Source organism: Lissotriton helveticus, chromosome 1_1, assembly GCF_964261635.1.
Source record: "Lissotriton helveticus chromosome 1_1, aLisHel1.1, whole genome shotgun sequence".
Classification (NCBI taxonomy): Eukaryota; Metazoa; Chordata; class Amphibia; order Caudata; family Salamandridae; genus Lissotriton; species Lissotriton helveticus.
Genome location: NC_136057.1, coordinates 724,690,424 through 724,717,863, shown reverse-complemented (window position 1 = coordinate 724,717,863; position 27,440 = coordinate 724,690,424). Strand labels below are relative to the sequence as shown.

At 46.8% G+C, this 27,440-nt stretch overlaps 1 protein-coding gene across 2 annotated transcripts in view; it reads right to left on the bottom strand.

Annotated features, from left to right (window-relative positions):
* Positions 1-27,440, bottom strand: part of CSRP2 (cysteine and glycine rich protein 2) — a 142,829-nt gene that overhangs the window by 50,923 nt on the left and 64,466 nt on the right. For both annotated transcript variants that reach the window (XM_078674255.1, XM_078674256.1), the window contains exons 3-4: positions 13,930-14,098; positions 8,278-8,407 (exon numbers count right to left, since the gene is read on the bottom strand). In XM_078674255.1, coding sequence (XP_078530381.1) covers positions 8,278-8,407; positions 13,930-14,098 — 299 coding nt within the window. The remainder of the gene's footprint in view (positions 1-8,277; positions 8,408-13,929; positions 14,099-27,440) is intronic.

The following is a 27,440-nucleotide window of genomic DNA, read 5'->3' as shown; positions in this document are numbered from 1 at the left end:
GAGTGGAAAGCCTTCTGGAAGTGTTTTACCAATGTCTTTCATTGAAGCAGTGACAGCTTGCATTATTTTGCGGTCTATTTTTGTTTTTGAACGAGTGATTGCAGCTACGGAAGCCGTTTGCACAGCTGTCTACGCGGCTTCATCAGCCAATGAATTCCCTTCAACGTGAACGCCATCACGCTGATGACTCAGTGTTTGGATCACGTGAGTCTTTTGTAGTTCTTTCTGTAAAGGAACTACTTGTTCCCAAAGCATTTTATGCTCGATTGTGCCACCCTTTGAGTCTTTAAACCCATTTTTAACCCAGTTCTGCAAGTATCATTGTACGACTGGACGCAGGAATATGAATCGCACACTATGAGTTTGGGGAATTGCCGATCGGTATTTTCAAGCGACATCTTGAAAGCTTGGAGTTCAGCTCGCTGAGCTGTACAGTCTGATAGATTGTGTTTTAGTGACCATAGGTCTGAATTTCCCATCCTGCCAGCAACCTTTAACAATCGCGCACGCAGCACTATAAGCTTGTTTTCCCCCAATTGCGGGCTGTGCTGATCCGTCTGTATAAATTATACATCCGTAATGTTCTTGAGGCAGAATCTCAGTGAGCAGCGAAATTCTTGTTCGTATTGGAGAAATTCTTGAGTCTTCAAGTAGGGGTCAAAAACGAACTCAACGTCTGTTGCAGCAAGAGAATTAACCCATTGTATCCATCTTGGATGTAAAGCTTTTGCATTCGGAATGCTCGCTTTTGTCACTGCCTCTAAAGCAGGTGCAGGAGTAACGACTTTTATGTGTTTGCCCTGTGCGTGGGCTCTCTCTCTTGCTACTGCAGTTTAAAGCACTGTCAGAATTTTTTCTGTTTACGTGAATTTCATTTCAGCTTGTGTGTACAAGTGTGATTTGTAAGCTATTGGTGCCTTTTCACCTTCATTAAAGGTTAGGTATGTGAATCCGCATCTCCCTGGGATGATTCAGATTACAAGGTTGCGTTCGTTTACGCGTGTCTAAATGTGTTTTTGCTAACATGTCTGTTTGCACTGAAGGCACAATTTCTGTGTATTTTTTTGTCTAATTAGTAGGTTTGAAATCAGGTTTGATTAGTTCATAAGAGGTTTAACCCTTTCTGTGTAGTTTAGAATGTAAGTTCTTCCGAAATTCAGGAATCCTAGAACTTACTGTAGGTTTTTCAGTGTTTTTGTAGATTGCAGCAGCGCACATTTTTGCCTTCACTTGGAAGTTCGTATCCTAGGAATAGGACGTTGAGGTGGGCAATTCTTGATTTTTTTAAAGTTGAATTTGTACCCTTCAGAGGCAAATCCAAGTATTATGGTGTTCACCCTGGTCAAGTACCTGTCCAAGTCATCATCTGTAAGATAGATGTCGACATAAGATAATGCTTCATCATCATATGATTGCAGTAACTGTCTGAAAATAACCCAGGACTGTTCTTGAATCCCTGTGGGAGACAACAGAAGTGACGCTGTGTCCCCATAACTGAGAAAGCGGTCGAGTACCTGCTTTCAGGTGCGATATTTTTACAGAAGAAACTGTTTCAAATATCTAATGTGGTTTTATATTTTTTGCGCACGGTGCTATTCATCTGTGCTGTACTGTGTGCATTTTGTACTGCAAAGGTTTTACAACAAGAATTTAAATGTCTGTAGTACAAAACTAGACGATATGTAATGTCTGGTTTGGAGACAGGAAACGAAGGATTGTTCATGGATGAGGTGCATGTTTCAATCACCCCTTGGTATTCAAGTTGATCTAGGATCTCCATGACCTGTTTTTTAGATTCTTGTTTAACCGGATATTGCTTCTGAGAAGTTGGTTGATTTTTTTAACTGGATCTTATGGTGAGGAGAATCCTCTTCCCATTCCACATTATTTTTGTATAATACTGGTGCCTGGGCCACAGCCCATTTTCTGGCATAGGTGTATTTTTAATGAATAGGAAGAGAAGGCTGGCATAATGATCTCTTCGCCATGTGGGCAATCCTTGATAAATTCAGGTGGCCAGTATTTTTCAGCCAGAAGGATGTCATAACCCTTAGATCGTTTTTCCCAAAAGAGTGCTTTTATTTCCTAGTTATGTCCCTCTCTATTCGGAGTGTTACTTCATATAACTTATGTGGTACACTAACCCTGGTATCTGCAGTTTCAACCTGAATGTATTAATTCAGGTCCACTGTCTTCAGATGATCCTTCAGGATCTTAAGAGCTATGGTAACCTCTGCTGCGCTGTCCAGCATTGTCTGGGCCCACTCCCCGTTCTTGAGTTGTTTCCTCAAGATTCTCGGCAAGTCTGATTTTAAGACTTGCTACCTTCTTTTTGGTAAATGGAGTTTTCTTATTTTTCGGAACATGTTGATCGTCTTTGGACTTCACACATTCTTCCTTGTGTGACGATTGTCCTCTTCTTTCGGATTTCTGCGAGGAGTTTGAAAGGTACGAGAGGAACGTGTATCAGTATCTTGATTTTTCTATTATTCTGGCCAGTTCATATGGTTGCTCAGTTACATCAAGTTCTTTTAGTTTTGGGCGGATTGCCACGGATGCTGCTTCACCTTTAATATTTGCTAATATTATAGCTGAGACCGGTTTGAAATCTTTCAGTAACTTCATACCGAGATTTAAAGCAGGCTCTGCCCCGTATTCATTTTGAATCTGTTTTAGGACGTCTGGTATTACCGCCATAGATGGTACACCATGTGTTTTTGAGTAGATTGCAGCAGACTGTACCCCAAGTGTCACAGTCCTCCAGGTGTGGTGCGATCCCCATTGGTAAACAGATTGTAAGAATCCTGTGTTTCTCATGAGGTGTACTATCGGGAAATACTGCCTCGATCGGAGTAATTTTTTGAGATAACCAGAATGGAATTTGTTAACTTTTTGTGGGTAATTTACCAATGACTGATTGCGTGGTCTGTGGTGTAATTTTGTTTGTGTTCCCGTGATGAAGGGTTTCCTGTGGAATTCCGATAGTCGGTTCGTATGACATATTGAACCAATTGTCTGTATATTTTAATTATTTGTTTTAGCTGAGCTAACAGCTCTGGACCCGTCATTTGTTCTATGGCAGATGTGGTATATAGCTGGCTAGTACCGGCCATGTTGCTCCTGGTCTACCTAGTGGACCGATCCTGGTAACGTGATTTTGATGTTGTAAGATGCCGTTAAACCAGAGCTGATGCTCTTGGTAAGTTAGTGGAATTTCAATGTCCTCGAAAGGAGCGTATTCCGCTGGATGTTCCTCCATCTTATAGAAGTGGAATAAATGAGTTATTGGATTTGCTTGTGGAAAGATAATCCATGAATAGAATACCTGTCTGCCGATATTCATGTGCCCCTATGACAAATATAACCCTACCACCTCTCAGTGTAGGCCATTTTCTATGAGCTTTATAGCTATTTTTTTCCCTTACATTTTCCAGGATGATTATAGCATCCGGGTCATCTTGTTGGAGACCTGTAACGTCTAAACCCGGTCGAGTATTATTTCCTGCAGATCTACCGTTCCGTTCGTCGGTATCCGACATTCTGTTGAAAGTTTTGCAGATCAAGTTTCAAGGAGACAAAAAGAAGGTGCACAATATTTTGGAACATCCAAGAAATCCACTCCGTGAGGAACAGAGAGAGGCCACACAGGGGATACCGTTGGAACACCTTTATTGAATGCCAGCGTGTGCATAATGCATTTCGGCCCGACGGCCTTCCTCAGATGCTGCTGTTAGGCTACGAGTGACTCCACCCACACATTTAAACTGTCCAGAAGCCCTGCCCTTGGAGGTAATCCGCTGACCCTTGGATCACATAGGTCAGACATCACTGCAGCTCTCTCACAACTGCAGCGCCCAGAAGGCATCAAACCGGGTAAGTGCAGAACGGCAGAAGCTGAATAAATCAAGCCCCCTCAATGGGTGGATTTGATAGCTGGAAATGTGCGCAGTGTCCAATAACGAGTTGTAGCCCTCATTCCTCGCCGGTCTTCCTCTGGTCCCCATCTACGTTACAACCTCGTGGCATGTTTGCCGACTGAACCACGAGACAGCGGCACAGTGTCCTTGTCTCCCTGTCAGTGACAGGCTGCATGGCGCAATAGTTCAGGGTGCAGGCGTGTGTCTCAAGGTGGGCTGGAGGTAATTCAATACCTTGAAGAATTTGTGTGCTGCGGACAGTGGGTTGTCAGTGAGCCTCCAGCCTCAATATTTTGGAACACTGTATCCTTCAAAGTTGAATAAACCAAAAACTAATACATAGGATTTTTCGTCCTACTCCGTTATGGCGGATATTTTATCCTTTAACCCACTCCAGACGTCTATTGGAGTATTTTACGGGAAAAAGGGGTCTCTTGTGAAAAGCACGACTGAGTTACTCTAGTATCTAGCGTTAAATTAGTGCCTTACCAAACGTTGGGTGCCATGTAGTGTAGTTCCTATATTCCCAATAGGCTCTGCGCATTGGAATAATATATCCTATAGATGTGACGTAGGACTTATGTCTACTAGGTCGCTATCAAATATATTAGACTTAACTGTGAGTGCCAGCTAGCTCAGAGGTCACTAGAAAAGTTCTCGAATTCACAAGAAGGGATTTAGTTTCTGACAACCGCATAAACATGACAACTTTGTTTCCCCAAGATAAAACGGATCTTCAGAGTCGTGGAAACAATAGATAGATATTTTACTCAGTCATTCGTGCATGCTTCGTTTCACAAGAGGTACAGAGAAATAGAGAGACGGGCGTTTTCAATAAAAAGGTATTTATTGAACAGTCTTCTTTCTCAAGCAGAAGAAATGAACTGCTACAATCGTAAGACTTGTTACAAAGTATAATGCGTACAGTAAGAAGAGTAGGATAAAATAATACTGTAAAAGCATTGTATGGTTCCTAGACCATAGATAAGTACATACATAAATAAAGGCTAAAAAGTACTCAACTGGAGCTTCTAAAATACGCCTACCCTGATGTACCTAACCTAAGTCTAGTACGAGGGAAGAAGTAAGTGAGGTGTAGCATAAATGTAGTGTTCTTTTTGCCAAGAATCTATCCAAGATTATTTCTCTTAGGGTCTAATCCGCTCCGTACCTTGATTTAGAATGAAGGAGGTCAGTCTCAGGACTCGATTCCCCAACAACCCGCAAGGGTAGCTTAGAAACACTGGAGCTGGATTTCTCGGCCAGAGAAGAGACAGCGTCTCTCTGTGCGTCTGCTGGACGGTCGCCTTCCTTCGACACTTGCTGTAGCAAGATGCGTCGGGCAAGTAGATAGTCTAACTGCTCCGAACCACCGTGTGTTGGCTAAGGCAAGTGTGGGCATATTTATACCTTGAAGGTGCCGAGATGGACGTAAAGGTGGACATAATCACGTCAAAGAGTCTCAGTTCTCTGAAAACTCCATGAATTCTTAGATAAATCAATATTTAGGCAAGGGGCCGTCCCTAGCTGCTGAAGCAGAGTTTTGCAAGAAATCGTTGTGGATTTTCGGAACTAGTGGAAGTAGCCATGCCGTATTAGGACTGCATGAGCTATGTCTAAATATGGTTACAATTTCTATGCCTATATAAGGATATGGTGATTTATACCTATATAATGGGCATGAACGGGAAAATTACACTATGGTCCTAAAATGCTATACAACAACATAACTTACTACTGCCGCATACACACAATCACTCCAGACCATACCCCTCCCCTTGCAGCCAGGTGTGCCCAATACAGCCCTCGTGGGGCCCCTTCCACATCCTTTCCTGAAGGTCTGTGGTGCACCCTCAACCACCCAAGTTCCAAAAACAATTTTTCTCAAACATGCACTTTATGCTTCAACCCTTTGTGTTGCAATTTCACAGAAGGCTAGAGTCCATTTAGTAGGCTTAGAGAGGGTCGCTACCTGACCCTGGTATTAGAACTTTTATTAAGATGAATTATTATGGTGCTCCCTCTCTTACTGTATTCAATATTGGTTTTTATGGACACGATGCGCGTCAATTTTTAACCAATTGCTTTTGAAAATTGCAACATCTCAAGGGTATAATATTGTATCTTGATGGATCGTTTGTATATTTAACTTATTATGCTGTTGTACGATACATTTGTTGTGTATTTTATGACACCAGTTGTCGAAATAAATATTATACAACGACAACAACGATACCCTAGGTATCTTCTTCAGATTGACTCTGAACTGGTGGAAGACAGAAGGACTGCACCTGCTGTTGATTTTCTGGAGAGAACCCCAAGACCTGGGCATACTCCCCACCTGTACTCATGACAGAAGCACGGATTCCAAGGGCTAGATGGATAGCCTCCTGCTTTTCAAGGAACACAAAATCTGCAAGAAGTGCAAATTTCTGCTGAGTTCAGCTGGCCAGTTCCAAACTAGATTTGCCCAGTACCCTTCTGGTGGTTTCTGCAATATGAAGGCCTAACCCCCAAGGGGTGCCCAAAAGGTCCTGGTCCCTTAGCTGGTGTTAAAGCTTGCACTTACCCCTCTAAAATTGCAAACTTCTTCCAAACTTTCTGCAAAAAGAATCCAAGGCTGCCACTGACGAAGTGATTCAGACTTCCAGAAAAGTTACTAATTGTGTATGTTGAGGACTTCAGCAGGACCAAAGCAGAGCAGCAACCAGATCACTCCTTCCTGGGCCCAGACTTCAGTCACTTAGAGTTTTACCACCTTCAACATCAAGAGCTACGAACATCCCACCAGACCCGAGGCTCCACTGAAGTCCTCTGCTTAAGCTGGCAGCCACTGGCGCAGTCTCTGTAGAAAAACAGCTGGCACCATAACCTGCTATTAACCTCGTTGATGAGAATTTTCTCCAGAAAAAAATAAAAGACCAAAGTAAAACTTTCTACTGAGATGAGCGTGGTCCCTGTATTTGATCATTGCAGTCAGCCTTCACTTGGCTTACACTCGGTTTAGCACCCAGATCCCTACAGTTGCTGGTAGAAGTAAATAAAAAAAATTGAAAACTCATATCTCCGGCCTGGTGCACCAGATTTGTTGTTTTTTGGTATCCACTTACCCATTGAAGTTATTCCTATTTATGTTTATACAATGGAGTGCGATTTTTATTATATTATATTTTCTACTTTAGAACAGTTTTGGTACTGATAAGTGCTTTACACATTTTGCTTAGGTTTGGTAGCTGTAGCACAGAGTCAACAGTATAAAGTGCAGATCAAGCTTAAAGTGATGCCGAACAGAGCCTTGTAAGGAACTTGAAAAAGACTACAATCCATTTTAACTAATAATCCACTTTCTAACATTAGTGTTGCAAGAAATTGGGTTATTGGTAGAGGGAAGTAAAAACACCACTGAGCCCATAACCACAAATCTTGCCAGAGTGAACCACAGAAATCACTAAATTACCTTGTGCGTAACCCTCTGGTAGGGTGGCACAAAGCAGTCAGGCTTAACTTGGAGGCAATTTGTAAAGTATTTATGCAGCACACAAACAGTAATAAAGTGAAAACACCACACGGAGACTACCTGCAATAGGTCTTGACAGCCTCTAGTTGGGACATGGTCCCATAGAGTAAGCTGGTGATCACAGAGGAGCCAAATCCAATGGGTCACTGCCACAGCTGTGAGAGATATGTCAGCCAGACCAGGGGGGAGGGGGGGCAGTCTGGCTTCCACACAATATCTGACAGGTAAAATCCATAGGGTGAGGAATGCCCATGGGAAGGAGTCCTTGCTCGACGAGCGATGGGGGGGGGGGGGGGGGGGGGGGGGGGAATGTTGATTTTGGGGTCAATCCTAGCTTACCCCTGGACTGCGCCCTTGACTCCTTGCTTTAAGATCTGAAATATTTCATAAGTAAATATCCCGCTTTCCTGGAAGACCAAGCTCTTGTCCACAGTGTAGCCACCTAGGCTTTCACTCTAGACACCTAGATTTTAATGAGAGCTGCACGAGTGAAAGTCTAGGTAGCTACAGTGGAGACCAGAGCTGGATCTTCCAGGAAAGTGGGATATTTACCTATTCAGAAGGATTTCAAAGCCTACAATAATCATTTTGGGACTTTTCAGAAAGAACCTCAAACTCTTTCGACACAAGTAGGGGTATGAGCAGTACATTCCACATAAACCCTTGGTTATATATATATATAAAAAAAATTACATTTAAAAAAAAGGGGGGGGGGGGCGGGAGGAACTAGGTACCAGATATAAGCTACAAATATACAGTAACTATGATCCAGAGCAATACATCTGTTGATTTGCAGTCTCAAAGTAGGCACAAACTAATAAGTAAAAGGCCATCCAAACTTACCTTTCCAGCACCCATTATCTTTTCTGCAGCATACACAGACTCCCCACATCTAGCGCATTTTTCAGTACCTCCAAATTTCTGAGCAAATTTAGAAGTATTGGTGTTGGTGATTGGCCTCTGGAATGCACTTCTGCAATGGAAATATGTTGATTATTTAATAGGGAGTATGGAAGATGTGGTAGACTATGAGAAATGCAATAGCTGGTTTAGTACTGAATCTATTGAACATCAAACCCCTTGTCATAGACATGCTCTCACACATGAACAGAGCTAGATCAAAAAGAAATAAAACAGAATGACTGATTTTAACACCAAAAGCCAACCCAGAAGTGTAGAACATTGATTGAAGTCTTACTTACTCTTTAACAATAGTCATGGAAAATATATCTGTTACCAGTTTTCTGTAGCATGCACTACCCCTCAAGGAGGTGACCCAGTGCATTTCATAGAACAACATAGCTAAATATAGAACATACTAACAAAAGAAAAAAGATTAGATTTTCCCAGATGTCAGACTAGACTGGTTTTGTACATTTGAAATAGTCTCTAGTCTCTCCCTTTGCTTTGGGCGAAGATGGTGAAATCATACCAGAGTGTTTCCAGAATACCATCACTACTCAAAACCATATTCAGATTGACAAATTTAGCTAAGAGGCCCAGTGGACAAAGGAGACATTCATCACTGGTAGGGTAGGTGGATCAGATGGTAACATTCTCTAGTGAAGAGGTCTACATGGGTGAAAAAACGGCATGGCTATATAACATTTTCTTGTCCAATATTGGATTTTCTAGCACGATCTACTAATTGCTTTGTCAAGGGGGCGTGATCCACTCACCAACCATGCTTGGCATAAGAACCAAGACAGACTGTATTGTTTAGAGATGGTATAAATACGATATCTTGAGGGAGATTCTCACATAAAAATAAATAAATAAGGGCTACTTCACAACAGAGCAGCATTGGCTTTTTGGTCGCTGCATACTTCAGCCCATGGGGGGCAACTTAGTACCATATACTAGGGACCGATCAGGGTAAATCAGTATCCATGCTGGGATGTACCCAAGTACTTGCCATAACAATTTTAAGGGAAAAAGCAGAGAGACTGGGGTCCCGATTAGCAGGCTCCCAGTCAGACTAGTCAATAAAAGCTTGGCACAAGGCAAAAAGTGAGGGTAACCATGCAGAAGGATCCTACCTTCCTAACACGTGGTTGCTGCTCGAGTCGGGTTTTACCCTGCTCAACTAGTAACTCAATTTCTCACATTAGATTTAAAATAAACCAAAATATTTTTTTTTATGGCTGTCAAAAGTAAGGAGTTAGCACAGATTTTGGGAAAATAGGCACAATACCAGGTAAAGGAAAAAAAGGCAGAGTAAGAATCTTTAAATGCAGAAATATATATTGTTAAAGTTTCAATATCAGATAGAAAAAAGTGTTTTGTGAAAATGAAACAATAGGGTGAAGAAAATGGTTTCTAAATTAAAAACATTGCAGAGAGGGGTTCAATAATGAAACAAAAAAGTGTAACGAGTGCTAGAGAAAGCCTACTCCACTTCCTGGAACTGATGCGGTCTCTTGAAACCTTGGAAATATCTGCCACGTTTATGGAATATCTCATTCCGTGAAGAATTTACAGAGCAGTGTCAAATTTCCGAAAACTAGATGTTCATAACGTTATTTCACATTTTCCTTATGGGAACTTTATAAAGGGGTATACATTGAATATTTTTCTTAAACTTTAAACATCACCCACACTCAAACACCTTGCTTATAGATAAAGAAAAGCTGAGAAAGAAATATGGTCTCCCTCAAACAAATAGATAAAAGGTATTAAAGCAAGTAGTCCATAATGTACTACTTCTTTCCCCAAAGCTTTGTGGATATAAATTCTCATAGGTATTACAGTGAAATAATGCACCAGAGAGGGAGAGCTAGTGAAGCAGGCAAGACCCTTATATACACAGTGCACCTCCACCTTTATAATTCAAACAATGCTACTGTGCAGCCAGGCAGCACGCCCCTATAACATAGCTTCACAGTAGCACTGTTTAAATTATAAAGGTGGAGGTGCACTGTGTAAATAAGGGTCTTAAATAAATAGCTAAGATTATATGTTACGCACAGCAAGAGGATGCAATTCTCAGCCACCGAGCGCATCGCACAGCGGTATATTCTGTGGACATCTGCTCGCCTCCACGGACATGTTGGTTGTCATCAGCCCGATTCCGGCTTCCTTCTACACCGTACTTCGCGTTGTCATCCTCCAAAATCACCGATTACGCTTGTTGCGGGACTTGATATCCGGATATCATAACACGCCGGACCTTCGCCTTGGGCAGAATCCCACATCACTGACCACCGCTTGCTTCCGATCCAAGGTTACCATTAACTAACCATCGGCCGCCCGTATCCCGCTAATTAAGATCGACCCCAGCAAGCACGCTCCTTCCAACCGGGGGCTACTTCCTAGGCATCTGTTCTATATTTCAGTCCTGATGATCCCAGAATGTATCTTAGGATCGAAACGTAGTCAACACCTGCATCTTAACTCTATACTTTAATTCATTATTTCATTATTTATGTGGAGCATAAGATGTGTTTCTCATACAAGTCACTTTTAAAGTCACTTGCCTGTGGTAAGGAAGTCGGATGATTTCCTATTACCCAGTCACGTCTAGCTCACTCACTTTGCAGATTTTGATGTGCGTTTGTTGGACTTGGCCATTTTGGCAGGTTCACCCCTAAAAATGTTCGTCTTTTCTGTTACCGGATATTGATAGTTTTTGGCCTCTGCGCACTTTTGCACTGTGGCCCAGTGTAAAGCGTGTGTGCGCTCTGAGTGCATGTGGTGAGATTGGCCTACCATCCCATAAGAATGCATGGGGGATGTGTGTGTCCATGGTAATTCCTGGTATGACAGGAGTGCAGGGGAGAGTTTAGTATGTATGAACTCGAGAGAATAAATGCTGCGCAATGGTGTGCGCAGATTTTAGTGACTGGTGGAGAAATGCCACTTTTAGAAGTTGGCATTTCTGTGTGCTATGTGTCTGCCTGCCTGATGTGAATTGCATGTCTGGCTTGTAAGTGACAGGGGCTGGCTGGTGTGGGTGGCTCCAGGAGCCTGGGGGAAGTCAGCCCAGTTGTGAATAGAGAGATCTGCATGCAGATGGGAGAGAGGAGTTGCACCTGGGACCTGAATAGGACTGTGCCTTCCCTCCACAATGCTGGCGCCGCCCCCTGTAGTGTGTCTAATCCCTGAGCCCCCACCTGACAAAGGAGCTGAGCAAAACAAAGTGCTCTAAAGATCCCCCAAACCAGTCCTAACTGGTATCCCAAAGCCCTGTGCTGTGACGAAAAGGGTGTATAAATGAACGGGCTATGACCCCATGAAAGTGTTCTCTGGTGTGCTGTTCTAACTTGAGGGGGCTGGCAGCTGCTCTGCTCCAGGAGGAACAGCCATTAGGGACTGCCACCATGCTGGAGGGCCCTGAGAGCTAGCCTGCCTGGGCCCAGCCCTTGCCCCCTTCCTACTAAAGGACTTTGCTCTGGACTGAGCGCCTACCTGGGTTTTTGCTTTAAAGTGCTACATCCTTACTCAGGAACACTGAGCTTCGTTGGAGCAGCGTTTTCATTTTGTCCAGCTTGCCCCTCTGACCATTTGCTGAATTGTGGGCCCTAGCGCTTAGAGGGCGCTTCTATTTTTAATCTGCAGCACGGAGAGGTGTCTGGGGTATTCCCCAGTATTTTATAGTCTTGCGGGTGCCCACCCCGCATCTTGGCCGTTTGTTTTACGCATTTGAACAGCGGGTGCCCACCCGCTGTTTCCTGCCTCCAAGCGGGTGCCCACCCGCATGCGGACAGGTTTGTTGAAAGTACACTGATAAGACCCACCCACCCCGCAATTGTCTTCACTGAAAACGGGAGCCTACCTCGTATTGCGCCTGCAGGAAGGAATCGCTGAAATCACCACCACGGCACCGAGCCGCAAAGGAGGTCGCCGCCAAACCAGGAAGTCAAGCCCGCGCCGCCTGACTGTGGGCAGGGCCTGGTGGGTTCCAGTTACGCTCCCCCTTGGTGGGGGGAAATGTGCAGCACCTCGCGGGTTGCCTGGAAGTCCTGGCTCCAAGGAGACTGTACCGGAAGAGGTGGAGGCCTGAGCGGGGCTCTCGTGAGTCAGGAGAGAGCCCCGCAGCCCCAGAGACGTCAGAACATTGCATGCTCCATGCCAGCTGCCCGCCACCAGCATGAGGAATCACAGGGCTGCCGGGGAGCAGGGCAGAGCAAAGGAGACCGGCAGCGCTGAAGACGCCGGGAAGAGCGGAGACCGCGAGGAATTCCAAGGTGAGCGGGACATTACCTCCCAGGGCCGGTACCCGTTAGTCTTGAGTGGCCCCGTAGGGCAGCAGACCACACCAACTTTGTGGCACTTGACATCTAGGAGCCCAAGTGGGGGCTCCGTAGGCACAGTGGTGCCTGGGCTTATTTTGCGGTGGGGTTTTAGTGGCACAGTGAGTGCCAGTTTTGTTTCCAGCTGCACTACAGTGGCGGGCAGCTGCACCGTGGGGCAATCTTCAGTTTAGGGTCCAAGTGGGACTCACAGGGCACAGTTGTGCCCGTGCCATCTTCAGCTGCCCTGCGAGCGCGCAGGCAGCTGCAACATTTTGGGCACATTTATTTTGTGTAGAGTCCCAGAGAGGGGATCAGGGGGCTGGTGCCCGGGGTCATTTTTACAGCTGCCCAGCAATTAGTGGGAAGCTGCCACATTTAGGCCAATTCATTGCGCACTTTTACGTCACTGCATGTGCAGCCAGCCCTAACCTTTGCGGGACATGGGGCTTTTGAGCCCCTGAGAGGGGCCAGTTCCAGGGTGTGGTGCCCCCGATTGGGGCTAACTGTGTTTATACTGATTGTTGACCAATGTATTTATGCTGGTGACGCTTAGTACCTCATGTGATTTAGGTTTAGGAGGTTGGCTCATAATGTGGTTTTATCCTAATGTGTTTATGCCCAATGTGATAATGCGGCGGTCATTATTGTGCCAGTAATTACTGGTTGTGTTCTACATCTACGATAAATCTTACTTTTACTATTTCTACTCAGTGATGATTCCGGCGGTGGTCCATGTGGCCCTGTCTTGTTTATATAATCCCCTGTAAATATTGCCCAGTGCCAGTTGGCACAGTACATATTGTGCGATTACCATCTAATGCGTTTTATGATAATACAAAGGCTATTTTTGATATAACCTTGTGTGGCGTTACTTTTGTGGTGTGCCTAGTGTGTTGCTGCTCTGTGTGTTGCGCAAACGCTTCACGCATTGCCTCCGGGATAAGCCAGACTGCTTGTACCAAGCTACCAAGGGGGTGAGCAGGGGTTATCTTGGCGTGTAACTCCCTTGCCCTGACTAGAGCGGTGGTTTCTGCCTGCTTTGGAGCAAGCCGTAGCCAACCAGAAATCCCATTTCTAACAGTTTCATTATTTGTGAATAAATATCTTGATGCGGTTAATTAAGACAATCATTTATTGTGATAATTTGGCTACAATTGTTTTGATTATCTTATTCAAAAGGGAACGCTGTCTCTTATAATTAAATCAGCAAGAGGATGAAACATAAGATTTCATACGTTTTTGTTTAGTAATGCAAACCTACTCATTTGGCTTAATGCCTAGTCGCTCTCCTCGGTCCATATTGAGTGTGCCTGCTCCTTGCCCATAGCCGTAACCTTTCGGACCATACTTCTTGCCATAGCAAGACCTACAGTATATCTCATCATCATGAATTGCTACTGTTGTGCTGTCCAAATTCTTTCTGCAAACCACTGTAAGAAAAACAAACATACATTTAAATAAGAAAACAAAAAATGTTGACATAAAAAGAACTTTGAGATTGGAAAAGGATGAACGTTGTAACAGAAGAGGTTTATGGTGTAAAAGCACACATATAGGCAACACTGCTGTACTATATGCCCCTTGTCATGTCACCAATTGGCCGATCAGAGATTGCATGTATGTAATAGGTCACATCCCGTGGGAGGTCACAAAGAGGTACATGTGTTGGAAGATGCTATTGTTTTGAAAATCACTACATTGGACGTGTTTTATGTTTTGTATTGTATTGTATTGTATTGTAACCATAATGCACCTTCTAAAGAGTTTTTGGGCATTTCTGGGTTTTACAATACTGATCTTAATAGCAAGCCATTGATTAGTTTATACATTTGTCAGTAACTACCTTTTGTTGTGGTACAATTCTTTCATCTAGTTAACCCTGCTCTATTTCCCACTAGAAGAAACAGCCTTTACAACACATCATTTACCATGCATATGCCTTAACAAAGAAGATGGAAGTATACATCAGATAAGTGAAACCACACCCCCTTTTAATTTCAAATATAAGGAATACGGGTAAGAGTGTTTTAAGGATTGGGTAGGGCTATTGGGTGGTAAGAGTATATTTAAGGTTTAGGGATAATAGAGTTTAGGGAGGGTCATAAGATTACACACACACACACACACACACACACACACACCCAACCCACTTACTGGTGGTCACCAGTAGGTAATTATAGCGATCCCCTAGTTTCCAGAGGAAGAGTGATTAGTTTTGCTCATAACTTTAGTGCCGTTTGATCAATCTTCACTAAATTTGCAAGACTAGTTTGTCAGTCACTTTGGCGGCGGTCTGGAATGTCCCAATCAAAACCTACTAACCTGTAGTGCAGGTTTTTTACCTAGCTGTGAGGCGTTGCTGAGCTTCATTGCGGTGTTTCTGCGGTCTTATGGTGGTTCAGGATTCTACTTGTCGTCGTTATGGAAGAAAGAGTCCTCGAGGCCATTCGCCTGCTTAGTGAAGCAGGCCAAATGGATTTGCTTGTGAGCCCCAGGGGGCGGGCGCCTCCGGGCGTGGCGCCGGTGTTCGCCTGCTCGCCGCCACGCAATCCGCCAGAGTGCAGGTGAGCTCGCAGGGCCGCACTGGGGGTCGAGGCACAGCCCTGCGCGAGATGTGCAGGAGGATGGCGGGCAGGCGGCAAGAAGGCAGGGGGCGCAGTGAGCGTGTCCCAACCAGCCGCAATGATTTCTGCCCGCCCCGGCTCTCAGGGGGCGGGCGCGCAGATGCGGGAGCGGTGCCTGGCTAGCCTTCTCTGTCGGCCGCAGTTCTAGTCAGGAAACCAATGTGGGAGCACACTGCTTCACCTCCCAGCGGGTTCGCCCCTGAGCATTATGGTCAATGTAGTTCACGAGCGTGTGCGCTTTTCGGAGAGTCTCGAGTAATTACACAGTTGTGCTGGCCGCAGTTCTAGAATGTGACCGCCCCCAAAGGTCGCGGCGCGTAAGGTTGAGGGGGTGGGCCCGGCCTGATGGCGCGGGCCCTGCGATCCTCACAAGGAAGCGCATGGGGCCTCGGAGGGGAACCAGCAGAAGGCGGGTGCAGATGGGTTTGCCCGGCTGCAGGTTTCTTGGGGGTAGGAGGGTGGGGTCAGAGAAGGAAGTTCAGTGGGGTGGGGGGGGCTAGGATGCCCGAGCGGTCCAGTTCCCCTGTACACGACAGGAGTGGGCAGGGGAGGTGGGCTGAGAGCCCCTCCCCAGTTGGGGACCGGGCAGATAGGGGCCGGTCAAAGACCAGGAAAGGGGGAAATGGGAAGGTTATGGGGGGGCATGGCAGGTGTTACTGGGCACGGTTGGATCATAGGGGCCATGAAGGGGGTCATCTTGGGGGGGGGGGGGGTCTAAAGGGGGAGCGTTGGGGGTGGTGAGGGGCAGGGTGTCGGGGCTGGAGGAATCGGGGGGGGGGGGGGATTTGTCACCACTGCCATTGTCCGAGGGTGGTGACAGGGATTTGGAGGGTTTGGATGTGTTTGACTCCTGGGCAGAGGGCCTTCGGGAGGGACGGGGGGGGGGTGGGGTGCGAACCGGGGGTGAGTCGGTGGAGTCCTCGGAGCGGGGGGGGGGGGGGGAGCGGGCGGGGAGGGATTAGGGAGAATTGTGTTGAGGGGGTCCACCTCGGAGGATGAGGCGGCGGGGGTGGGAGGGTTGCCGTGGAGCAATGATGAGGTGGAGTGACCTCGGTGCGGAGGGTAAGGACTGGGTGGCGGGCGCTCGTGTGGGTCTGGGATTGCAAGTGGGGTAGGCGGGGCGCAGAGAGAAAGACCCAGCACACCAGTCCGGCCATTTATTTTACAGGAGGAGACGCGCCGCCGGGCTCTGGACTTGGCAGGGCTAGGGACGGCCCATCTGTGAATTGGCCGATAGTTTGGAAGAAGGAGAGCTGCGGGATGGTGAGGGCGGTGGTGGGCCGTCTCACCTTGTTGATAGTGTTTTTCAGGTGCCACGGGGCCAGCTGGGGCGGACGGCCCGGGCATCGCAATGGGAGACAAGGTCAGCGTCCCAGGAGCAGAGACGTGGGGAACGGCGTGCGGCTGCGGTGCGCATGGTTTCGGTTGGGGTGGGGAGAAGAGGGTGGGGGGGGACTGGTTACGGCGGGGTAAGTATGTGTCTGACAAAGGGAGGGGTGGGCCCGTATGAGGAGATGGGACCCGTCGGGAAGGCGCCAATGGGTGGCAAGAATGTGGGTGTGGGACCTGCGGGGTCGGAGCATCCGGGGAAGAGGTGGTGAAACCGGAGAGCAAGGAATTGAAGATCAAGCGGCTGCCATATATGGGGGTGACGAAGCCGTTGGGAGCACATTTGATGCTAACTACCAAGGAGCGGATCTAGAGGGGGGGGGGGGGGGGGGGGGGGGGAGTATGTAGAGATCTTAAAACTTCTCCATCAGGAAGTACGGGCCAAGGAAGGGTCGAAGGAGGAGTATGAACTCTAGAAGAGGCCCAAGGTGCCGCTTACAATAGAAAATTGGACAGAGGCCTTTTTGATCTTTGCTACTGTGTATTGCGGGAAGTTTCCTGAGCGGTCGGTGTCCATGTTTAAGTATATGGACGTTATAAGAAAGACCCAGATTACAGGGGGAGGCTATGCTTGGGCGCAATACGACAAGGAGTTCAGGGCCCCAATGGCGTGGGATCCCGAGGCTAAATGGGGCAAGTTGGACACCGATTTGTGGCAGGACACAATGGGTCTGGCGGGGTATCGCAAGACCATCTTTACCACGAGCGGGATCCCGATTAGTTACAAGCCCTTTTAGGGCCGTCCCACCAGAGGGGGGTGGGGGTGGGGGGACAGGGGCCAAGAGCCAGTCGGTTTCCACAGGAGCATGGTGGGACTACAATAAAAGGGGCGTGCACTAGGGAACACTGCAGTTTTTTACATGAATGTTCGGGATGCGGAAAGTATGGTCATCCCCTGGTCCGATGTTGGGGAGCTAAGGGACAACAGCAGGGCGGCCAGGCAGGACAGGCATGGGGCGACCAGGCAGGGACCCTCCAGAATGCTGGGAGTAGTGGAGGGGCCAAGGGGCTGGGCCCAAGGGTGCGTACTCCGGTTAGAGTGGAGAGGTTGGTGGCAGCCCTACGGGACTATCCCTATGAAGGGGCTGCGGATCAGTTGCGAACAGGGTTTTTGGAGGGTTTTCGACTGGCCTACGAGCGGCCACGAGTTCAGAGATGGGTTGATAATTTGAGGTCTGCCAAGGAGCACCCGGAGGTGGTGCAGGGCAAATTGAATAAGGAGGTGGAGGAGGGCTGCATGGTCGGGACTTTTGATGACTGGTCTTTGGAGGATTCGATTGTGTCCCCCATTGGGGTAGTGCCAAAGAAGGAGAAGGGGCAACTTCGCCTCATCCAGCATTTGTCGAGGCCCGAAGGGGGCTCAGTGAATGACTATATTGATGAGAGGGAGACCGCGGTGTCTTATTCCCCTGTTGACGCAGCCATGTCCTTGGTGGTGACCGTGAGCGCAACAGCGGAGATGGCGAAGGGCGACAAAGTCTGCTTTCCGGCTGCTTCCAGTTCACCCAGACGATTGGGGCCTGATGGGAATCCAGTTCAACGGCTGCTGGTATGTGGACAAAGCGTTGCCGATGGGCTGCTCCATGTCGTGCGCACTGTTCGAATGTTTCAGTACGTTCCTACAATGATTAGTTACGGAACGGACGGGTCACCAAGGAGTAACGCACTACCTGGATGACTTCCTTTTGGTTGGCACCCCAGGCTCCACGACTGCCAGGTTGCGCTGGACAGGTTTCAGGAGATCATGGGGGAATTAGGGGTGCCGTTGGCACCAAAAAAAAGATAGGGGGGCCGTGCACGGCACTGTCCTTTTTGGGGATTGAGCTGGATTCGGGGGCAATGGAGGCCTGTCTACCAGTGGACTAAAAACAGCAAATTTAGAGCTGTTGGAGGCTATGTTGGCACGACACAGTCACGGTCTTGGAAGTTCAGGTGCTTTTGGGTCACCTCAATTTTGCTTGCACAGTGGTGTGAGTGGGACGCACTTTCTGTAGGAGATTGGGCAGGGCGAAGGCCACCGCATCATCATGTGCGGCTGTTTGCAGGTGTGCGCGAGGACCTGAGGATGTGGCAGTTCTTTTTTTTGCAGAACTTTAACGGGATTCCCATGCAGAGAGGGGAGGATTTGGTATAGGATGTCCAAATTTTTCAGACGCGCTGGAAGCGAATGCTTCGGTTTGTACTGGCAGGGGAGATAGTGTGTGGAAAAGTGGCCCCCAGCGTGGGTGGGTGGAGCATTGAGTTTCTGGAGCTTTTCCCTTTGTGGTGGTAGCGATATCACTGCAGGGTGGGGGGTCGGGGGGTGCTGGCACACCGGCGGGTGACATTCCATGTGGACAATATGGAGGTGGTGGAAGTGGTGAACCGTCAGTCGGCCAGGGATGCGCAGGTGCTGAAGCTGCTGCAAGTGTTTATGCTGGGCTGCTTGCGATAAGACATTGCTTTTCGCGAGGTGCACGTGCCGGGGGTAGATAATGACATAGCGGATGCTTTGTCTCATTCGCAGTGGGGGAGATTCCGTGGGCTAGCCAAGGACGCGGATCGGGACCCGACCGGCATGCCGCTGCAACTCTGGTACGCAGGCAACACAGGATGTTGCAGCTGGTTTTAGGGTCGTTGGCACAATCGACGAAAGCGACTTACAGGAAGTCATGGGAGGAATTCCTGGCGTCGGGGGCGTGTTGGCGGTTTTCGGAGAGGGGGAGACAGGAGGACGTTATTCAGTTTATCCGGTCATTGGTTGAGAAGGGGCTCACGATAGCGGGGACGCTGGCTGGGATTGCCTTTAAGGGCAAACTTCTCTGGGGCTATGCGCCATCGGCGGGTGAGCTCGGCTCTCGTATGTTAGAGGGTTGGGCCAGGGAGTGTGGGAGGATATGCCGGGTTCGGTAACCTTGGTCTTTGGATCGGTTGGAAGAGGTGGTGGATGTTTTGCCGCGGATTCGCAGGAACGCAGGGGAATGCTGCCCGTTTGCCACGTTAATGCCATGGATGTTTGCAGGGGGCTTTTCGGGTGTCTGAGTTACTGGGAGCCAGAGGGGGGCAGCGGTTTTGTGGTCTGAAGTCTTTTAGAGAGGCAGAGGTCAGCATGTGGCTACGGAAGTCTAAAACGGATCAGAGGTGCGTGGGCAAGTGGGTGTCTCTGCAGGAGGCGCTTCCGGAGGAGTTATGCCCGGTGCGGTGGGGCCTGAGATTGCGGGTGAGGGCCTCAACGGGGCTTTATGTTGCTCTTGTTCTTACGCTTGCTTCTCGTTTCAGGTTCGGTGGCGGGTCCCCTAGCCAGGGAGATGACAGTGTGGATCGTGGGCCATTCCTTTGTGAAACAGTCCCAGGTGCAGGCTCAAGAGTTATTTTGGTGAAAATTTGGGGTTTAATCCGAATGTGTTTAAAATAGGTTGGAGTGGGAAAGGGGGTATGCGTTGGAGGGATTTGTTGGCTACGCTTAATGGTTTGTTGGTGGCAGGGAGGTGCCCTGACGTTTTGGTCCTTCGTTTGGGTGAAAATGATATGGTCAGGAAATCAGGCTTCGTGCTGATAAGGGCCATGAAACGGGATTTGGAAGATTAAGAGGCAGTGGTCGGGGTGCACAGTGGTCTGTACTGAGTTGACTCCGCGCCAAGTGTGGAGAGGGGCATTGAAGCCTAAAGCAGTGGACAAGGCCAGGAAGAAGATAAATGTTGAAATGGTTAGGTTTTATCTGCATTTAGGGTTCTCGGAATATGGCACAGGGATCTTAGATACGATGCACCAGAGTTTTTTTTAGGGGCAAAGGGATTCACCGGTCACGCATGGGGATGGACTTGTATTTGCTGGAGTTACGAGAAGTGTTGTCCAGGCGGCTGGGGGTGCACAGAGGTTGACGGGGGACAGAGTTGTGTTTGAGTACAAGGGTGTAAAGGGGGTGTGGGGGAGGGCAGGAAAAGGGTGTTGTTTTTGAAATTGGCCACGTTTGGCTGGAGTTTGATAGTTTATCGTTAAAGTTTGGGGAGTTGGTGAACAGGAGCAGGGAAAGGTTAAGCAGGTTGGAAGTTTACATTAGACGTTCGTTAGTTACAGTTACAAGAAGGCAGATAGGATTGGAGGTCTTGGGAGGGTAGGAGTTTGAAATGTTATGTGATTGTATTCTGTATTATTATTTTTTTTTTTTATTTCAAGTCATTTTTATTTAAGTAATAGCAAAAGGAAAGACATTACAATAATTCTTCCGTTACAGAAATATCCAAGTCAGGTAATGATAAACAGATACAAAAAATGAAAGTAAAATAAAGAAGCCAAACTCTTGCTTGCATCATCATAGTACATACATAGATAAACACTCAGTGGATAGAGGTATCAGTTGTGAGCTCCAGCGGTTTACAATACGAGTACGCTCGAGCAATTCAGGTCAAAGAGCAGGAATACATATCATACATCAAGGTGGCTCAAAGTGAAATGAAGATGCATCTAGTGATTTCCACAGCTTTCCATTAGACGGACTCCATGTAGCTGCCTGCAGTGCCGGGTTATTAGCCCCTCTCAGAAATGATAGCCACTCCTACCAGATTTTAAAATTTACCTTATCCGTACTTTTCCAATTGCAGAGAACCACCTTGCACGCCAGTGTCAACATTAAGTCCAAAAGCAGGCGGTTCTGATCATTTGGTAGCTGTGGGTCAAGTGCCCCCAAAAGTACATATACAAAATCCTTTGCAGGCCTAACCTTGAATACGTGGTAAATGCAGTCAAAAATGTTCCCCCAATATATATTTAAAGAAGGACAGCTAAATAGCATGTGTGCAAGGTCCCCCAAACCTGACTGGCAGTTCCAGCATGTCGGTGAGTCCCTTAAATTACATTTGAAAAGCCTATCCGGGGTCCAAAATGCCCTATTTATGAGCATGTATTTTGTTTGGAATAGGATGGGCGAGACTTTGTGGGTAAGGGCCGTCTTGTGGATCACATCCCAGTCAAATTCTATACCTGTTAAATTTGGTTCAGCCTCCCATTTCAATTCCGTCTTTCTATGGGCTTTCCTAGGTAAGGGCAATAAGAGTTTGTACACTTTGGACACAAAGTGGCCCGCATACATGAGACGTGGGAGATGAGTTATTAGCCATGGTACATAAGGAGAGAAACTACGAGCTGTTAGTATCGCTTTGATTTTCAGGAAATCATAAAAATCCATTGGAGTAAGGTCGTGTTTTCGTTGCAAGGTCGAGAATGGGAGTGGGACCCTCCCTTCATATAGATCTCCCACCAAATTAATGCCCTTCGTGGACCATGAGTCCCATGAGAGTGTACTACCATTATGTTTGAGATAAGGATTTCTCCATAGCGACATGTATGACGATTTAGTGAATGTCAGCTTAGTTTTGTGTGTTTGGTCGAGCCTAAGCAGAGCTCGCCTAGTATTTAACAGTATGTATTTGGAATGCGGTAGTTGTGATAGGTCCATAGTGAGTAAGGTTGCAAGAGGAGCATGGTTTACTAGTGATTCCTCTATATTAACCCATACTGGTGTGTAGAGTGGTGATTTTGTCAACCATTGAGCTCCCTGCTTACAAAGAAAGGCTGTCTGATAATTCCTGAACGAAGGCAGACCCAAAACTCCTTTATCTTTTGCTAGTTGTAATTTTTTAAGTGAAATCCTGGCTTTCTTACCCCGCCACAGGAAATTACTAAACAGCTGATCCACCTTAGTGACAAAGTCGTTCGAGAACGTCATGGGGAGCATGCTGGCCAAATAGTTAACCAACGGGGTGGACATCATTTTGAGCGTCTCCGCTCTGCCCCACCAGGAGAGGAATTTCGGAGACCACCCTTCGAGTAGTGTGGATATCTTCTTGAGAGTCAATTCTTCGTTTACTTTCAGGGTTGAGATCAAATCTTTAGCAAAGTCTAACCCCAAATATTTGAAACACTTCGGTTGCCATGTAAGACCAGAATCCCCAATGATGCCTTTGTCCCCAATATTGTTCAGGAGCTTGACCTCCGTTTTGTCCTTATTGAGCTTGTACCCAGATACTCTGGAGAATTCCTCGATATCTGCCATGAGCGCAGGTATAGCCTCTTCAGCTCTCTCGGACACAACAAGCACATCATCTGCATACGCGGTTAATTTAACCGTGCAGTCCCCAAATGGAATGCCCATGATGTTAGGGTTTTTCCTTATGTGATATAAAAATGGCTCAATCGCCAGTAAAAACAACGAAGGAGACAGGGGGCATCCCTGCCTCGTTCCCTGCTTCAGGCAGAAGGCGGAAGAGAAAGATCCACCAGCTCTTACTCTCGCTGAGGGGCAATAGTACAAGGACATTACTAGTCTTGTGAATGTTTCTCCTAGATTAAATTTGCGAAGTACTGCTTGAAGGAAGGACCAGTCAACTTTGTCGAAGGCTTTTTCAGCATCTAGCGTTATTGCTACTGTGGATGTGCTTAGTAATTTCGCCTTTTCTAAAACGTGTGCCAGAATCCTTGTGTTATCACTGGACAACCTATTTTTAAGGAAACCTGCTTGAGATGGATGGACTAACTGAGGAAGGACTTTCTGGAGGCGGGCGGACAGTATCATAGCCAGGATCTTACAGTCTATATTAATCAATGAAATTGGTCTATAATTTTTCGGGAGCGATGGGTCCTTCCCATCTTTGGGGAGAACTGCAATTATTGCTTCTGCCAGTGTGCCTCTGACTTCACCCGAATCATTTATTTCTTGAAAAAGATTTAGGAGGGGAGCTACTAGCAGGGAGGGGAAGGTTTTGTAGAATTTAGCCGTGAAGCCATCTGGACCTGGTGCCTTCCCTGACTTCAGACTCTTGATCGCATTCCCTATTTCTAGAGCACTAATCGGGCCATTAAGACCTACTTGGTCCTCATCAGAAAGTCTAGGAAGATCACACTCATCCAAATAACTACTAATCCGGTCTTCCTCAACCATTTTATTCTTTGCATAAAGGTCTTCATAGAAAACTCTGAACACTTCCGTTATTTTGTCTGGGTCCGAGTGCGAGGAACCTAAGGCATCTTTAAGGACACTAATCGAATTCTTTTGGACTTTAAACTTCAAGTACGAGGCTAGACTTTTGCCAGCTTTATTAGAATCACAGATCTTAAATCTCCTTTTATTATCAAGCCATACACCCGCCCTCTCGCTGACTAATTTGTTGTATTCATATTTTTTATTCGCCAATGCATGCCGGGACATGTCATCTCTATCTCTCAGATGCTTACTCTCCAGTTGTACAATTTCGCTCTCCAAGGACTCGAGATTTGCATTATAGTTTTTGTTCATTGCTGATCTGATTTTGATGCACACCCCCCTTATAGTACTTTTCAATGCCTCCCATCTGGTGAGATCAGATGTGTCACCCACCCTGTTATCCAGCAGATAGGAAGATATCGCAGTTTGTATTGTGGTTCTATGTTGGTCATTATTCAGAATTTCATCATTCAGGCGCCAAGACGTCTGACGAGAAGAGGGTTTGACATTAGCTATGGATAAAGAAATGCAAGAATGATCAGACATTACTCGCGGTTCTATAGCAGTAGATTCTATTCTAGAGACTCCGTTCTGTGTTATGAGGATGTAGTCGATTCGGGAGTAGGAGTCATGAGGTGCAGAGTAAAAAGTATAATCTCTCCCCGTGGGATTTTGGAGTCTCCACGCATCAACCAAGTGAAAGCGTTTACATAAATTGAGGAAGGCTTTATGCGATTTATTTGTTTTGAAGAGGCAGTGGCAGTCTCTGTCCAATGTCCCATCCATTGGAAGATTGAAATCCCCGGCCAGTATATGAACAGCACTATCCGGAATAGTTTCAATGTGTTTATTCAGAGTCTGCCAAAATTTAAGATCGCTGGTGTTAGGAGCATATATGTTCGTAACATAAAACTCTGTATTATCCCTGCTAAGTTTGGCCGTGACCCACCTCCCATCGTCGCTTGCGTGAGAGGACAGAAGCTCTACTTTAGATTTCTTTGCAATAAGTATCAGGACACCATTCTTTTTGTTCACAGCCTCTGCACCAACAACCTCAGTATAAAACCTATTTCTTAGGTGGTAGAACTGTTTAGCCTCAAGCTTCGTCTCCTGAAGTAAAACAATATCACCTCTCAATCTCCGTGTATAGTCTAAGATCTTTTGCCTCTTGACGGGTTGATTCAGCCCTTTAACATTCAAGGATAAAATCTTCATTTTGGCCACATTACATACCCCCAACGGAGTATTGATTGTATTATGTGACATCAGTAGGTCTTGTCTTCATATCGATAATTATATATTACACATGGCATCAGCAGTAGGATGACAGAAACACTTAGCTCATCGAGATCTATAGGACCTGTAAATACGATATTGTGATAATTGACCCCCCCAACCGACCTCCCCACCAAGCATCCGGTGCAGAAAGAGTATGCAAGCACAAGGAAGTAAAAGCAAAAAACATAGAACACACATCCCAACCCCAAATCCCCACATCCCTCCACCCTCCCCACCCCACCTGTATGCAGTAGGCATGGTGACAGAAGAGAGACTACGACGTAACCTCCCCGTGCGTGTATGCTGTCAGAAAAGTTTGGAACAAGTGAACTCTCACAGCAGACCAGCGGGTTGCTGTTAACTAAGGCAACCTAGCCAGGTCATACTCTAAAGGCCAACAACAAGGAACCCCTTGAACAAGAGTGAAATGACCTGGAATCGGCTGAACATAGGACGAATTTGCGATGCCAACAGCAGTATCAACTAACAGTATCAACTAACAGCCCTTCAGACTACCAATTGGTAAGCGTATCAACTCGTAGATAGGAGCTCATTGCTTAGCATTGGTTACACCAATAGGCAAGAAAGAAACATTCATTCAATTGTCACATTTTCACATTATCACATTATCACATTATCACATTAACAATTGCAAACTTCAGAAAAGCCATTCAGTTGCAAGAGAACATAAGCAGGGATCAGAACAATCCAGAACCCTTCCTCATTAAGGGAAAGGAATACATATGGAAATTGCATGAAAGGCGAAAGCAAGAAACGTTCACTTATAGCCTGAAGCCGAGGCTTGGTCTGCTGTCCCTTCAGGTTTGTTCGTTTCCATTTCAAGGTCCTCAGGGCCATCTAACATGAGCTTCAGTTTCAGGGGATCAGAGAAGATGTGCGGGGAACCTTGGATAATCACTCGATACTTTGCCGGGCCCACAAAACCATATTGGAAGCCTCTTTTCTTCAACAATGGTCTAAGAGCCAAGAACGCTTTTCTGACGTCCACCGTCTCTTTACTAAAATCCTGCGAGATGTAGATTTTAGCAGACTTCCACAGGATATGATTGTTTTTTCGCATGAAATCAAGAATTTGTTCTACATGTTGATAGCGTAACGGCTTGCATACAATAGCTCTGGGGCCCTTTTGATTCTTATTGATCCTGCCTGGCACTCTATGCGCCCTATCAAATTCCAACGGATGATGGAAGGTCAAGTTAGTAGCTTGGGTGAACCAGGATTCTAAGAAGGCTACACAATTCCCATGTTGATCCTCCGAACCTTCCGGAATTCCGAAAATACGTAGGTTCCCCCTTCTGTTCCTGTCTTCCAACTCCGCGAGTTTCCGAGTCGTTTGGTCCGCAGCTATGCACAGTCGCTTGATGGCAGCACATGATTTGACTTCCATATCTTCGAGTTTGCTAATCCTTGACTCTGCTTCTAGCAGCTTTGCATTGGTGTCGCGATTATCCTGCCTGATCGCCGCTACCTCCTCTTTGGTCGCTCTCGCTAGGTCCCTTACTTCGTCCAATCTACTGAGTATCAGGTCAATCGGATCAGGGTTGGTTTTTCCTCCTTTGTTAGGAGAATTCGGATTCGACTGGTCGTATTTGAGCCTCTTCAAGCTTTTCGCCAGCTCCTTATTGTCTGCCATGTCTGAATATGGACAATCCCTTTAAGCGTTGTGATAAATCACCTTACACTCCCAGCCGCCCTCTATAGAGTGTACACACTCGTCAGCGTTGCCGCCTCCTTCCGGTAGCTAGTTTAATACAATGGATTCCAGTCAAAAGTACTCAAGAACTGATATGGTGATAGCTTTATCCGTGTCTTTTAATGGTACGCTTCCTATGGTCGCTTAATCGCTGTAAGGAGGTGTGCTCATACATAAGATATCATATGTTGCACTGGTGTTAGGTCTACATCATCATGGCGCCGTACAGGATTCATTCACTGTTTTGCCGGTTTCCAGCCATCAGATTCACAGCCATGTAGCCAGCACTGCAGAACTTGGCACACTAGTCATAGCCGTTCTTTATATTGCCAGGTTACTGAATTGCCTCAAGATCGTGTCATTACTGCCCATCTTATGTAGATTGTACGCGCAGTGATCAAGTGGGTAAGCCGATCTTAATTCTACCCCTCAAAATGCGCGCCGATATACAGCAAGCATTGCCCTCATAAGCGCCATCTTTTGGTCATTCCTTCACACATTGGAGGCTCGCCGCTTTGCTTCCTTCATTGGGCGAAGACGGGGGTTAAATACCGTCCGTTTCCTCATGCGCCGTTGTAGCGGCAGGGAGCAGGGAGCCTTCGCTCAAGAGGGAACGCATGCCGCCATTTTGAGTGCGCGGGTAGCGCCAATGTTATTTCACGGGTCTAATGACTCCCGCTGTGTCTTGCAATTACTCACGGTTCTCCCTGGGGAGTGTACCCTCACCGCCGGTCCCGGTGCACATAGCCGACCCAGTCTGGTTTATGTTTCCGACCGCCGACACCCTGGGCAGACACGCGGTCTCCTGA